At 37.5% G+C, this 16,282-nt stretch overlaps 1 protein-coding gene across 3 annotated transcripts in view; it reads left to right on the top strand.

Moving 5' to 3' along the window:
- The window catches only part of adgrb3 (adhesion G protein-coupled receptor B3), a 111,457-nt gene that overhangs the window by 1,336 nt on the left and 93,839 nt on the right, over positions 1 to 16,282 (top strand). For all 3 annotated transcript variants that reach the window (XM_035663834.1, XM_035663832.1, XM_035663833.1), the window contains exon 2: positions 751 to 1,519. In XM_035663834.1, coding sequence (XP_035519727.1) covers positions 766 to 1,519 — 754 coding nt within the window. In that variant the 5' untranslated portion in view covers positions 751 to 765. The remainder of the gene's footprint in view (positions 1 to 750; positions 1,520 to 16,282) is intronic.

The raw sequence follows: 16,282 nt of genomic DNA, 5'->3' as shown, positions 1-16,282 counted from the left end.
CTTAAACACTCGCACACACACACACACACACACACACACACTGGCTCTTTATCAAATTGCATTGTCAAATATGTCAAGCCCTGAATTTCGGAGACATGCAGGTCGTGTTAGTGGACCGAGAGCGCGCAGGAGGACAGAGGAGCCATTGTGACCAGGCGGACGCAGAACAGACATTTTCAGTCTGTGAATTTGTCTCCCTCACATTATCTAACTGTGGTGTGAGGAAACAGACTAAATCACGAAGGAAACAGCTTGATTTGAGAAAAGATCCCGGTTACTGCGTAAAATGAGCAGTTGCATCCCCACAGCTCGTGAGCACTGCACTGACTTGGATACATCTATTTGTTTTTTGTTACCGTTTGTCTTTTGATGTCATATATTCTACAGTTACAGTAACGGGGATATTTGAATATCTCAAGGGATTGTGCTATACCAAATACGACCCAATTATAAATGTCTAAATGACTCACATTATTGCACCCACTGCCCCCCCCCCCAAATAAATAAATAATGGCGGAAGCAACCACAAGGTGGCAATGTTTGCACAAAGTATAGTAATGAAGGAGGCAGGATGGGGATGCAAAAGACATGTTGCTGAGGTTAATGTTTTTTTTTTTTTTTTCATTTTCATGGTAGGACGTGATAAGAAATGTTTGAAGCACATCAATCAGACTCGATAGAGATCATCTATCATGTGTCCTCTCTGCTTTAAAAATTCCTCTGTGTAATTCTCTCCATCTCTCCTTGCAGGCCAAATGACATAGGATGAAGGCTGTTCGAAACCTGTTGATTTATATATTTTCCACCTATCTTCTGGTTATGTTTGGATTAACTGGTGCCCAAGATTATTGGTGTTCCACTCTGGTCAAGGGGGTCATTTATGGATCATATTCGGTGACTGAAATGTTTCCTAAGAACTATACAAACTGTACATGGACGCTGGAGAACCCAGATCCTACCAAATACAGCATCTACCTGAAGCTATACAAGCGAGACTTGAGCTGCTCTGAATATTCTTTGCTTGCTTATCAGTTTGATCATTACTCACACGAAAAGATCAATGAGTTGCTGAAAGTCAACGAGTCTATAGTGTACCTGTGCGATTCAAAGAATATTTATGTATTTTTGCTGTATGACAAGAATTTCGTTCAACTACGGAGAGTTTTCCCTTATGACTATAATGGATTGACGCCACAGAAGCTGGATGAGGAGGAGAAGTCCATCGTGGAGTTTTTGGTGTTGAATAAGGCAAGCCCCAGCCAGTTTGGGTGTCAAGTGCTTTGTACGTGGCTGGAAAACTGCCTGAAATTAGAGAAAGGGACAGTGGAGACATGTGGGATCGTGTACACAAAATGCACATGTCCTCAGCATTTAGGCGATGGAGAATCAGAGAGTATGCTCATGCTCAACAACGTGGTTTTACCTTTAAATCCACAAACGGAGGGTTGCTTGTCACCCCAACTACAAGCTGGGCAGACCTGCAATCTGAGTGCCGAAGTGAAACGGCCTCCTAAAGAAGGTGAGTATCCTGTCATCTTCCTCGTTATGCCGAAATAGATGTAGACTTAAGGACAACTGTATGCATAGATAAGATAGTAATCATGTCAGTCAAATGTGCACGTCAATCACTCCCTTCTCTGCCCTTATTGCATGTTTGAAGTGTGATGGCCCATGAAACAAAGAGCACACATAGATATATACAGACTGTAGTTGGCTCAGAAATGTGTCAACTTCAAAAGAACAAAGCTGCCAGAGGAGTTGGGTATAGTAAAGACCACAGCAGCACAAACCAAACCACCGAAAGGGGGTTTTTCATTTGGCTGGACTGAATTCAAAATGCACTATCATTGCTGTGAATTTAAAATGGCTGTTTTTCTACACATCAGCACAGAGTTAAAATGGCTGCAAATCCAAAGATAATTTTGGTGAGTTATACATTTATGTCAGTGTCATCCCTACAAAGACCAACAGTGGCCCATGTGGACACAATTCCTCGCTTTTTATTGGCATCCATGTCACGTGGAACGATTGGGATCGTGGATGCAGAAGCTTCAGATCGGATCACATTGCTTATGCAATGCAACATTCAAAACTTTTGGATAAGATTGAAGAGTCTAGTCAAATCTGCAGCAACTAATGCTAATTGATTAGATTTTGATTATTGAATAAGAGTATTTTCAAAGCTGTTCATTATACAGGGTTGCCACTTGTCCAGTGTTGCCATAGAGCAATGCAACGTGATTTGCAGTATGTTGGAATTGAGCTATAATTTCCATGTCAAGAGAAGGAAATGGCGTTATCAGTAGAGCTGCTTCAGTTGTAATTCACATATGCATAAATGCATATAACACCTATACATCCACACACATTCACAGGTAGACTGCTAAATGAACATTTATTATAAAATAGATATGATAAGGTTGTAATGGTTCTGTTCATTAGTGTCACCAGGTAGCAGAGGGTTGTTTTTGTAGTTAGCACACTTGTGTGTAGCTTTTTGAATTACAAAGGGAGCTCTTCTTGACACATAGCTGCTTGCATTTTAACAGATAGCAGAGAAAAACCCCAGAGGAATATGCCGCATACTTCAGAGGTGAGGTGCGTTTACCGTGAGACACAAAGGAGGGGCATTCATCATGGCACACTGAACCAAAAATAATGAGTCAACCTTTAGATTTTTTTTTTTTTTTTTTTTTTTGGGGGGGGGGGTAATGATAGCAGGAATGTTATGGAGCTATCTCCCTTGTGGCACTTACCAAAATAACAGTTGCTATAATAGCACCATGGAGAACAGTTGGCAGTTTTCTAATCAAGAAGAACAGGTGAACATCGATTGCAGTGGTTCAGCTGACTGCTGCTTCATCACACGTTTCTGAAACGCACTAAGACAGGATTTTTTTCCAGAAATAATCTACCTAGATACTAGTACACCTAAGGTATTTTCTATTGCTTTTATAAGAGTTACTCTTGCTTCAGATTTTCGTTGGATGAGTAGATGAACTCATTTTGAGTATCGTTCACCTACCCCTTTCACTAGAGCCCTTAGGCAATAATGCATGCAGTTTCTGATGCAAATTACCATCACAACTCGCCCTGCAGTCAAGTAGCATGTGCAGTAACACCAGAAAGTATGACTCAGCTGTGTATTTTTATCAGATAAATTCATCATTTAATAAAATCTCCTTCTCAAATCAGTCATATTACGAGTAAGCATTATGCTTATTTTCACAGAAAATTCTGTGCTCCAAAACAACATTTGACATTTTTCTATCAGCATGTTAATAACAGCTTAAGAGCACAGCTTATTTTTTTTTCTCTCTCTCTCAGAAGATTTTCCACAAGCTTCTATTTATAGGGTCGGTTGATGGGAGGTTTGAATAAATCCGTTTTCATCTGGATAACGGGGAGATCACCACTGGGTTTAAAAGAGCACTGTGTCTCCTGTGGCATTGCGGTGACAGAGTGGGTGTTCCTGATGAAGAATAAAGCATTACAAACAGTCGACAAGGGCTCCATTTGATAAAATCGCTTGTCTTTGATCTTCTCAGTTCCTGGTAGAGGATGGCTTCAGAGCACATCAAAGAAAAGCAGGGCTGGAGGTTGTATACTCCAGCCCCGCCAATGAAATGTCCCACCAGTGTTTCACACAGACGCAGGATAACAACATTTTAAAGGTTAAAGCTCTTAAATATTTAAGGTGATTATGTAGACAAAGAGACATCACTCCTTGCCTTATATTGTGGCATTTTGAAAACCACTGTGACACAATGAAGTCCTAAACAGATGTACTACTCGGATGAGTCATTTATGCAGTTTTATTTTTATCACATTCTTCCATTTCATGAATAAAAGTTGTAAAAGGAGACAGCACAGTGGCGCAGTGGCACTCACAGTGAGACAGATTTAATTCTCTGGCATTTTATTTTTCTTAGTGTTTGTGTGGGTTTTTCCTCCCAAATCCCACACATGGAAGTCAAGTAAGGCTGATGACTCTAGGTGAATGAGTGAGTGTCTGTGTTAGTTCTGTGATGTCCTGCTGACGTGTGCTGGCTTTTTTCTCGCTTTAAATCTAATGAATGCTCGGATAGGCTACGGCCAGTGTGATTCAGAGTCTGAGAATCAGCTTTAAGTAGAAGTTTGGTAGGAAATGTTTTACTGATTCTCTTCACTGTCACAAATTTCAGTTTCCCTGGTACATGTTTTTTGAAAATATAATTCAAGTGCATAAAGAGCCATTCAGTCACCAGGTAGTAACTACAAGCAAACATTTTAGTGTTGTATTCTACCCTGATATCTGCCCTTTCCCCTTCCAATCCTGTGCAAATGCATGCTGTTTACTTGCATGCAAGCTGAAAACCCTCAAATTCACAATGTCCTGTTCAAATCAGCTACAAATTGCACTTGGCTCGAGGAAATAGGCAACATCACGAGGTATTGTCTTGTTCTGTGGCTGAGTCTACTAGTCTGTCCTTGGCTGTGGGAAAGGATCTCATTTTTTGTCTCGTTTGGTTGGAATTTGCCAGTTTTCAAGGATCAGGGTCAAGGAGTCTCATTGTTTGAGAGGAATGTGCTTTGTTGCATGTCCTCCGAGGTGTTCACTGTTAATGAAGCCCTGAACAGTGACATTCACATGAAGATTAGTATTACATGACTGCCTGGTACAAAGAATTGTGACAATCACAATTTCTTTTCCCTGAAATGTTGTCCTAGTTTTGCAAAGTAATTATTTTAAAATGAAAAAAACAAACAAAAACAATCTGAGTTTGTTCATCCAAATATTATTTTGATTATGTCAGATATTTCATTCCAGGTAACTGCACTGATCTCTGCCCCCGCTTCCTATTGCCGATGTGTTCATTGACTTATAGTGGGAAACAATGACAAGAGACAGTAGGATGCTTTCTGGAGATATGGGTTTGTAATTTGTTTCAAACCCGATAACACTACAAAGAACTGAAGCTCATATGTATGTAAAATATTCAAATAAATATTTTATGAGTCCACAAAGTGGGCCTCTAAATTCATTGTTAGTACAAGAAGTAGGTTAGAAATGACTATGACATCAGAGATCTGAGTCCCGATCCTCTGTTTTCCACACGAGAGAAAAGTAAATGAATATTGATGTGACTCTAAGATGCAATATGAAACTGTGAATGTAAAACTATATCCATTCTTTATTTGGATTTCCCTAGCCCTGTTTAACACTAGTGATTTAAGACGCCCACCACCAAACTGACTGCAAATATCAAAGTTTTTCATATTATCTAAGAAACATGCCCAGTTTAAGACGAAATGCAGATGCTTCTTTGTGCAGCTGCAGATGCTTATTTGATCATTACGGTTTCTGACGACACAGACCATGTGCCATGTGGAAAATGGCAATAGGATTTTATTGGCAAATGAAATGTGTGTGAAGCGTTCTAATGCACTGTCACCCGCCAAAGTCCTGAGCACTGCAGCAGCTCAGCCTCGCTGCCTCACATAGTGAGGCCTTTTATTCACTTTGGATCTCAGTCAAGTCACTCAGTAGTCACACTGCATTATGCTCACCCCCATTGTTCAGTACACTTGGAGGCCATTTTAGTTCCAATTCAGTGAAGGAGAGAGCTCAGCTCAACAGCACAAAATCTTTGTTTTATCCTAAACATGCATTATTTGTCCTTAGCTGTAGTAAATATCTTGAATATCCAATGTTCCACTTCCTAAGATCCTAGTCCAAATTATTTTAGCTTTTAGATTACTTTAAATATTGTTTCCTTGTTCAGCTCTTTGATTTTTCAATACAGTATTTTCTTGCTGCCTCTTCTGCCTATTCCTAAACCTCCTGAGGCAGCTGTGTTGAGAAATGCTAAAGAAAGTTGTTGAGGACTGACAAGGTCAACACAAAGAGCATGATAGACTGTGGGACCCCGAAGAATCAGCGTGAAAGTGCCAGCCATCTTCTTTGTCCATTAACTGCATATTAAATTTTGCCTATTCAAAAAAAAAGGAAGGAAGGAAGGATGGTACAGAGTGGGGAACAATTAAGTTTAATGCTATAATCGATTACACAGCTTGGGTCAATTCCAGTCAGTTTTGTGAGACATATACAGAAAACCGTTGAAATGAGGTCAAACATTACACCAAAAATTATTTTAGGATATGCTGAAGACTGTGATTGTTAGGAAAAGATAATGGAGTCTGGAAGTGAGTGAGCAGTTCTTTTCTGCTTAAAAATATACATTTATAAACTGTATATTCTTCAAATGGCCCAGGTCACTGTTTCTGGGTATAAAAATTCATGAGGCTCTGAGGTGACTCCTAAGTCATTTTACGCAGTGATATAACACCACAAAAACTGTTGCCATGTTTAAAGTTCTGCTTAAGCCACTCACACTGTCACACATGAATGCAAATGGGCTCTTTGGAACCACAAAAGTTTCAGTTTTCCTACTATTACAAATTTATGATACAATAAAGTATAAAGTCCGCCACATGAGGCCTGGTATGGTTTTTATTTTGCACGGTAAGTTATAGGATTGAAAAGATAAAACTTGTACTTGTATAGTTATGTATAATACCAAATGGCACTTTCTGATAATTGATTTATTAAAAGGTCCTGAAAACTTATTTATCCAATTAACTTTTTACAACAACAGATGGGGTCCAACACCAAAAATAAAAAAGTTCAATTACTTATGGTTATGCTCGATTACAAAAACGTGATGTCATGTATCTATGTGCACCAATCACAGTTAAGCAACATCTGAAGCAAAATCATGATGATAATTACATATATATGAGGTCATTTACATGACATATTTCTGGGTATTTTGTTCAATCGAGTTGTAAAGCATCACTTTTAATTTTAGTTCATTATTGTTAATCACAAACCCTTAAATGATCTTTATTTCATACTAGAGATGCTATGCTACCTTTCCCTGTAGGACCAGCCTTGATGCTAACAATGATAACCTGGTAGTGGGGTGGATGCAGATCAGCTGTGAATACTGTGGTTCATTTGACATGGATTTGTGATCTCAGTCTTGAGGCTCTGTTTCAGCAGCATGGCAATTGCCAAGTCAGAGTGATAACTCTCCACTATACCCAGACTGTATACTGCAAACTGCCTCAGACTAAATTAAAGCCTTGTGTTGTCACAGCTGAACTGCAGACAGGATGCAATGAAATGCAATAAGCCTGGAAGAAAGACCTGAAATACAATTTAAAAAGTGTGGGCATGATTTATGGTTTTCAGACATCTAGAAAGCACTACACAGTAAGAATCACACAAATGACTACATGACTATAGTTAAAGGTAAAATATCCCTCAAATGCAAAAAAAAGTGATTCATAGTTATAGCTCAAAAAAATTTTTTTTTGCTGATTCATCTGAAAGTATTTAAGTATTATTAGCTACATTCACTTAAAGTATCAAAAGTGCTCATAATGCATAAATATTGCCCCTGTGAGTTTCAATTCATTTATATAAAAGGGGAAAATGCACACTAAATAACATTAGCACTTGAGTCCATCATGTAAATGTGCCAGAGTTTGCCATACAGGCTTTTCATCTGCAGGCCCTCAGTAAGTGTTATACTATTATCCATTATATTATCATAATGTAGCATTTGTGCATAAGTAACATTTTACTGTAGTAGTTGGTTGAGGTGGAGCCAGGTTTGACTATTGATATACTGTTGTAGTCCAGTCTATATCAATGCATCATATTTTATAAGGTCATTGTAGATATTAATCAAAAAAGCAACTAGTAACTATAGTTAGTTATCATTATTTTATGCAATCAATATAGTGGAGGAAAAAGTAAAATATTTATCTGAACTGTAGTAAATATAAAGTAACTCAAGTAAAGTACAATTACCTAAAATGTATCCTTAAGTACAGTACTTGAGTAAATGTACTTCAGTTACAGTCCACCAATGACAATTACATATCAGAGCAGAGTACCAGTAAACTGCCAAGAAAGGCTCAAACCAACATTTCTTAAATGAAAGCATCAACCCAGGGCCGATCTCCCTCAGTTCTGCGGTGTCATGGAAGTGACAAGTCCACCTTTGTAACTTTACAGCCTACAATAAATACAATTGTAATAAAATGTGTGAGTAACAGTTGTTGCCTATAATAATGTCATATTACAGCAGGAATCGCAATCAGAGTAATGGGTTACGCAATGTAGTGTCTAATTCTCTGATGCAATGCGACCACACCTCTTGTCCTGAAAACTGTATAGAGCTCCACTAGTAAAATCCTGCATAAGCAATGAGGTAAACATGCATGTTTGATTTATTAGTGTGCATATCCCACCTGTATGCATGTTCCTTTTTATGCATTCCAAACTGTGGTAGATTTGTGTGGCTGTGTATCCACGCTGCACCAGCTCCCACAACTACTCATAAATTCTTCTTGAAATGCCACAGATTCGCCTGTTTAGCATTCAAGTTCTCATTCTCAGCTTTGCCCATTAAATAAAAATAACACGAAGCAACAAATCTAAACCACCACTGCACTGTAGACAGTGAGAATGTTGGACTGGGGTTGGTTTGAGACACCGTTTGAAGGTTTGAGAATACCAAGGAAGAGAACTAAAGTTGAGAAGTGCAGTATTTTTTACCAGTCAGTATCTTCTTCTAATTTATTTATATTATGCTAAACAATTTGCATAAATATGTTTCTAAAATGTAATATTTACTCAGTGTGGGGTCTGTCTTCTAAACTGTAGGAAACATAAGCCGTAAAAAGTATTAAAGGTTTAGAATTGTGAGATTATGTCAGTGCAAAAGACTGTTTTGCATAATGAATCATTTGCAATGAATACGTTTTAGGTAAAGCACATTGTGTTAAGGACCTTTTTGGTTTTCCATCGCAAAGAACTTGTTTTACATCTCATCATGTAGCACACTGGTGCTGCATCAATTTTGCAGAAGTAGCGTGTGCATGGCTAAAGCTGATCCTGTTCTTTGTCAAAGGCTCCATACAGTGTGCTACTGTGCCACTGCTTTTTCACCACCACAACGGCAACGAATATTTATCATGAAACATTTCCATTTGTAATTGCATGTCTTGCTTTGACATCACAGCATCCAGTCTCTACTTTGCAATTTATGAGTTAAAGATAAGTGAACCTTAGAAATCAAAGGAATAGGCACTGTTGTGCTCTTGCTTCCTTTGATTTCAAAACGGTTTCTATATGAATGCAAACATAACAAGTAATGAGTCTCTGTAGATGAATCATCTTATTATACAAATTAGATTGTTTTTCACTACCATCATATGCATAATTCAATACTAACCATCATTTTTGATTAAAAAAAAAAAGAAAATATTCCTGCAGTCTCATTCAGGAGAAAGGAGGGAACACAATGAACTTGTTTCCATTATACTCAACTAGAACTGAGTGTGAAATGAAGGTCTTGTATCCTCACAGCAAAAAAACTAAATTGGACAACAACAGTTGTGATTCTCATATGACAAATTTGTTTAGAATGCAAAACCCTTTAGAGTGGGCCTCAACAACCATGCTATTCATCCTTCTAAGAAAACATGAACAACATTCACAAGTCTAGCTTTGCTCTACAGTTCTGAAGCGAGGGCGAGTCTTTGAAGCTCTTAGTGTGGATAAAAACTGTCAGATGTCTTGAACGTTTCTTGTCATTTTTTAAATAGGCTAAAAAAAATCATATTCTAACTTTTGTGTGGGCTGGCTTAATGTGGTAAATTTTTATCAAGCCCTTGTTGTGCGGTGCCAGAGATGGTAATGTAAATTATGCACTGCTTTCAGGCTCTCAGTTGCATGTTCCTGCATTTCAACCCAGTTAGTTTTAGCCTGTCACTGGATGGCTATTTCAGCCCACAGAAGAGATGCATTTGCATAAACATCCACCCACAAAACCTGGCAAATGAGTCTGTCACTCAAAGACACTGTCTATGTGGTAAAGTAGAGGCAAAATCCATTTTTTTTTCTCAAGGGGTTTCTGTAACTGCTCTCACTGACAGTCCCTCTGCAGAGAACAGCAAGTGTCCTCATATAGCTGTAATGGATGCTGCCTTTAAACTTATGTGTTATTACTGTGATCAAGCCAGCATACGCACTTACATAACCAGTGTCGCACAACATTGGCATGTAGGCTACACATTCCCCAGGGACTTTGAATTTTAGATTTAAAATGCAGTAAGACATGAAAACCTTATTTTTCATTACAATATTCATCAAGAACCGATACCATTGCACTTAAATGCAGTAGTAGATTTTTTAAATATAGTGAAAGGTCTATTAGATGGTGGGGTGCTGACAACTGCTATTTGAAGCATTTAGTCTGGAATGCAGTTTTATGGTCAAGGGCATGAACTTAAGGTGAATACCACTCAATAATTCACATATTTTTTCCTTTAATCCCAGATCGTCCAATTTAGAACTCAAAAATGTTCTCCTAACATTGGAAATAAGGGAACCCAAACTGATTTGTCATGCAGGATCAGGAAAATCCAAACTAAGCTCCTGATCATTTTTTTCCTGCTTTCTATACCTACCACACAATCTCTATTGGGTGCCATATTTTCCATAATTTCTCGATAATTACCATGGGCAGGGTTTCCTCTTGCTGTTACTTATGGGGAGCCCAGCCCCTTTTATAAAAGAGAAGAGAGCAAAAAGAATAAATTAGAAGTAATGATAATAAAAAGAAATCACATTTGAGCTTCTTTTCTATAACCAAGCCTTCACTTTGATGTGAAAACAACAAAACTAAAAATAGTTAAAGATTAATGTCTCATGGTCTGTAGAAGATGTAAAATAGTAAAGTGAATAAATGAAGAAGAATTACATCATGTACTATAAGGAAAACAAATACAGTATAAAAGTTGTTCATCTAATTATGTCAATGTACACGCAAAATGTGTTTCGTCTGAAGAAGGGTGCACTATGCATAATGTATATTAACTAGTGATACACTTTCCCACAACAATATTGGAATGGCAAGACTATGGTGTTTTGCAAGTATAATGAAAATAAAGTTGAATTGGATTTTGAAGTCGAATCAAAGTAGAACAGTGAATAGCTTTCAGCTTTTACAACACAGTGCCACAATTCATTGTCCGTAGAGAAATCTAAAGCCAATACACGAATCAGGGTTGACAGTATACAAAATAATGATTATAAATAAATGTAGCAATTTTGAGTTTGTTTTAAACATTTCATTTGTTTAATTGGCTCAGTCTGGTGTAGTTTGTGCCTTATAGGACCAAACAACAGAGTTACAAATGCCTCCATTTCACTGCATCTTTGGGGATTTTTTTTTTACTTAAGTTGTACAATTATTCATTGTAAATTCCTAATTTTGGAGGAAGGGCATTTCAGATGGCAGCACTAATGGTTTACAGAAGCATGACGGTATATTTCAATAATGGCCAATAGTAAGACAGCTGACATTTGCTTGCACTGCCTACATGCTTTCACGGAGCATTGTGGTTATTCAGCTCCGCTCACTGTAAGGAGAAGTGTTATGTAACATGGAATGAGATTCAGAAATTAATAATAATAATAACTTTAACACTCTTGTGCCAGACTGTCAGCTCGTCTACGGCTCTCTGTCCTTCATAGCACAGACAGAAATTACTCTCGAACTGACTGTCTTCTGAATGTCCATCACGTCCAACTAGTAATAATTATTAATTATATGCCACTACAATTACTAAATCCATGTCACTTCCATTTGTTTTGTGGTGTTATTAACTTAATGACCCCAAACAGGATATAGCAAGTCGTTACAGAAAATGGGAGGATAAGCATTGTTCTCTTGACTGCAGGTGTTTCTTTGTTGAGGCGGTCAGGGAAACTGCGGTCCAGATTTTAATTTCCAGAGTAAAATGAGTAAAATAGTGCCTTCAGCGCAAATCAGATTTAAACCACTTTCATGGTGGCGTTCAATCAGATTTGAGTAGAATATCTTGATACTGTATGTGTGTCAGAGTCTGCCTGTTCAGATCAGATTTCAAACTGTCCTTTACACCACTGGCAAACAGCATACAACACTGATGCCACATTCAGAGCATGGTTAGCCTGCCAACATTACTGCACATCTGTCACTGATGCTGTCTGGTGTGGTGGCAGAGGTTTGTCCCACAACTAGATATTGCTATGGCATGAAGAGAGAGACTGTTTATCTTGATTCATTCATCTTGCCTGCAGCATGCCGGTCTAACTCTGGTCACATACCTACGCAGTACTGTGTCCTTACTATAGCAACCAGTGCAGATAGCTTAACAATGCCTGGACATAAAATTCCTAATCAATCTCTTAAAAATATCAGTGTGGACAGTTAGTCCTGAAATTGGATTGGAGACACAAATGTGATTTTCTAGCCATCTGGATATTGTCTTTTTGCAAGATAGCTTGTATCCACTGTCTTTGCTATTGACATGCACACTGTAGTGATCATTTTCAGGGCCTACCAACACCATGACACATATGAGCATTTCAAGAATGAATCACAAAAGCAGGTTTTGTTTAAGCCACTATTCCATTTGTTAAGATTTAGTCATGATTGGGTAACTAAAAGGCCTTGGTTAAGAATGGGGGGAGATGGTGGTCATGGCTGTCTGCTCTGTGAGGCTTTGCGCTAAATGCTAATATCAGAATGCTAACAATGGCAATACACTGATGTTTAGCAGGGTACATTAACCAGGTCCCAATCTCAGTTTAGCCTGCATGCATTCTAACATTTGCTAATTATCACTTAATAGTTTTTGAGATATTTAATTCAGTATTAAAGTGGTGGACCAGCCAATTGAGGATCTATTGGCAGAAAAGAAACATACCGATGAAAATAATATTCATAGGTATGTTTTTATTAGCATATCATCACCTGAAAATAAGAATTGCTGTGTTGTTACCTTACAATGAGCCATGTTTATGTACACAGGATCCTACAGATAAACCAAATGCTGGCTCTAGATATGACCTTTCACAAGCAACCATAGTTTCTCCTACACGCTTGGAAGATGAGCAGTATTCAGTTGGTTGCAATCTGCAACTTCACTGCAAGATGCTACTTAACCCTACACGTTGGTCCATTAAGTGTGGTTTTTAGCAACAAAAACTACTTGGTTAAGGTTGGGAAAGGATTGCTGCTATGGTTGAGGGAAACCAACAATACCTGTCAAAAATAGTACACAATGCCTCTGGTATCAGAGAGTGCTTGGTCTGTTACAAGAAAGTCACATTTCTTCTGTTTTTTTAACCTGAATGTAAACGTAGCTCATTTTCACCTGCTTGAACAAACGACCCACGCTGTCATTGTCCCCAAGAGGATAGTCTCTTTGTTTTCCAGCATTAATTTAGCAGCAACCTACACAGTCGTCAAATGAAGAACCACCATTTCTGCCAGTCTATATTGTAGTGAATGTAATTGCTCTACTTGAGTGTTTAATATTATAAACATGGTCATTAATTGTTCATTTTCTCCCAATCTCCTTGAAGTTTTATCGGCAGCATCAGTGTAAGATCTCTAAACACAGTAAAATTAGCAAATCGCACTCCAGCAAATTAGTGAGTCTGCTGCAGGGAGTACTATCCATTCAACCAATACAGAAGACACATCAGATGGTTAGAAGCTCTCTGTAGTATTGTATTAAAGAGAAAGAGCTTCAGAGCGCAAGAGTTATAATGAAATGTGACAGATAAATCAGAAGCACTTGGGAGATGGCTTCGGATTACTGAATCAATACTGTACCACCATAGCTAGTCCAGACTTCCCAGACCTGCTCTGTTTTAGTAGAGCCTCCATTAAAAACCCTTAGTTGGCTTTGGGATTTATTATCCTCTGACATTGCTGGTTTATAATTCCAGTTTTTGTACATGGGTCCCATAAGAAATCAGACTACAAATGCAAATGAAGTTCTGAGAAGACACATCACTCACATGCCATCTGAGATCTCTCAATTACTTCTCAGAAAGTCGAAAATTATATCTTAACCATGTGGAAGGGCTGAGTATTATGTAAATACCACCAGTGGAAAGTATAGTATTGTATCAATGAGCACTTTAATGCTACAATCAGTTGTTGGATAGAGTAAAATAGAGTTCATCTGTTATTACAGTCCTATACAATATTAACCCATGATTGGATTATACAAAAGGTTAACCAAGCAGTAATGGCAAATGTTCTGCAAATCTCATTCATATTATGTACACTTTTTAAAAGTTTGCATTATACTTCACAGACATATTATTGCATCTCCTGTAACAAATTATTTATATTAGCAGTCATTGCTAAATACATTATTATTACAGTATGTTTTGTTGATTTACAACTAGTTTGCTACAACAGACTTACTGTTGTTAGTATAATTTTAACATAGTGACTAACTTATTGTTGTATGGATTTGCCATCTCTTGTTAATTGCTAATTTGGCTTCCATTTGATCATCTTTTGACAAAATCAAAGACAAATCATAGTTTGAGTTTACTTTTTTCAGCATTTGTTAAATTACAGTCTATTTGCACCGATTGGGCTGTCTTCTGGGTAGTGTTTGCCACTTTAAGTATGATTTAAATCAAATATGGCTGCTATGTAAATTCTGTGTTCACTTCTGTAATCTGTTTGGTCTTTGATTTGCTGCATTCAAAGACACCTTTGTTTCCAAAGGAAACATTAATAGACCATTTCTATGTGTGAAGCAGTTTTACAAGCCTTTGATTTTGTCTCTTTGATACGTACATCTATGAAAAGAGGTCATGTACACAGCTGCTGTGTGTGTGTGCGTGCATGTGCGTGTATTATATCAAGCTAATGAATACAGAGCAAATGGCACTGAAGTGATAATGTAGAAAATAATCGCCTTGTGATTCTTACCCTGCCTCTGAGCTGCATTTGGTTTCTGTCACTATTAATAAACATTTCTTGCGCTTCTATTTCATGACGACTGCATTACAAAATTGTCTTGTGCTATGCATTTGTACTAGCTTTAAAATTGAAATCCAAATACAGGGCACATAGAGTATTAAAACGCACAGTATATGTGGCATCTGTTGTTAGGCAGCATCTCTGGGATAATCATGTAGCAATGATGGACATTTTATAAACAGAATTACATTTGCATAGTAACAAAAAATTACAAATAAAAAAAAGAACTCAAGTAATTTGTCATAATTCTTGCTTTAGTTAGTGCTTCAATCGCTTCAATTCAGAAATAAAGAGAATTGGTTATTTTGTTAGTTTGCTTTTTAAATCCTGAATTTATATTAATTGGTGTTTGTGGGTACTTGCTATACTCTATCACAGTGCATACCTAATCATTTATCATCAATTGTATAATTTCTTCTGCTTCCTAATAAAACAAAGGTCAAAGAGTTTGACTGCATAACTCTCAGCCACAGTGGACGCAAAAGCAAAATACAGTGCAGAACACTGTTAAAGTTGAAAGCCAGACCTTCACCAGGCTTTTTCTGAATTCTGAAGGATTCAACAACATCAGTATTCCTTGTTCAAAGCAAGCTCCCTGCTTTGCTTTAAAATGTATCACTGCAGGGATGATGGCTGGAGGCCATTACTTGTTGGTCATCCTTGTGCGTCAACTGGTCACATGGTCACTCGCTCACACACAAAAACCTTTATTTTACTGTGCCAAGTAATACAAGTAATACAAATCTGCCTATATAGTTTTGGGATCTATGCAATAAATGTAAAATATATATATATATATATATTCAATTCAGTTGATAAAATAAATAAATGAATGCATCATATGAGCAAAATATTTTGATTCACAGGTTTATAAATGTATAAGCATCTATATTCTGATGCCACAGTAGAGGGGTAACAATAAAGTTAAATCATAATGCTTTATTGATTCTGTCCCTCTAGACCTTGTTTTTGCATCAATGGACAGTCTCCTATTGCAGCAACACAGATAAAAAGTTAATTAGTGAAATTTAAACATTTCATCTAAAAATCAGTATGACTGGACTTTGGGGTGAAAGCCGAATCCTTATTTGACATCATATCAGTTTAATTTGTATGGCACATATAACTGTAAACCTACATATGGCATCTGTACTTGAAATAGCAGCATTAAGCAAACCCTCATTTTTGTGTGTGTGCAAATGTCTCTAAGAACACTGGTATCCATGGAAACCATTGCTGCAAATGAATCATGCGTTCAGAGACAGTGGTGCCGTACTGTACTGCGTTTTTAATCATTATCAAACTGAAGGAACCACAGTTGCTATACATACACCAGCACTCTCTTAATAAAGCAAATACAGCCTCTATAATAATGACTCTGC

The sequence above is a fragment of the Morone saxatilis genome, unplaced genomic scaffold (assembly GCF_004916995.1).
Source record: "Morone saxatilis isolate NCDOM2014 unplaced genomic scaffold, NCSU_SB_2.0 Contig19, whole genome shotgun sequence".
Lineage (NCBI taxonomy): Eukaryota > Metazoa > Chordata > Actinopteri > Moronidae > Morone > Morone saxatilis.
This window is presented reverse-complemented; position numbering and strand designations above follow the sequence as displayed.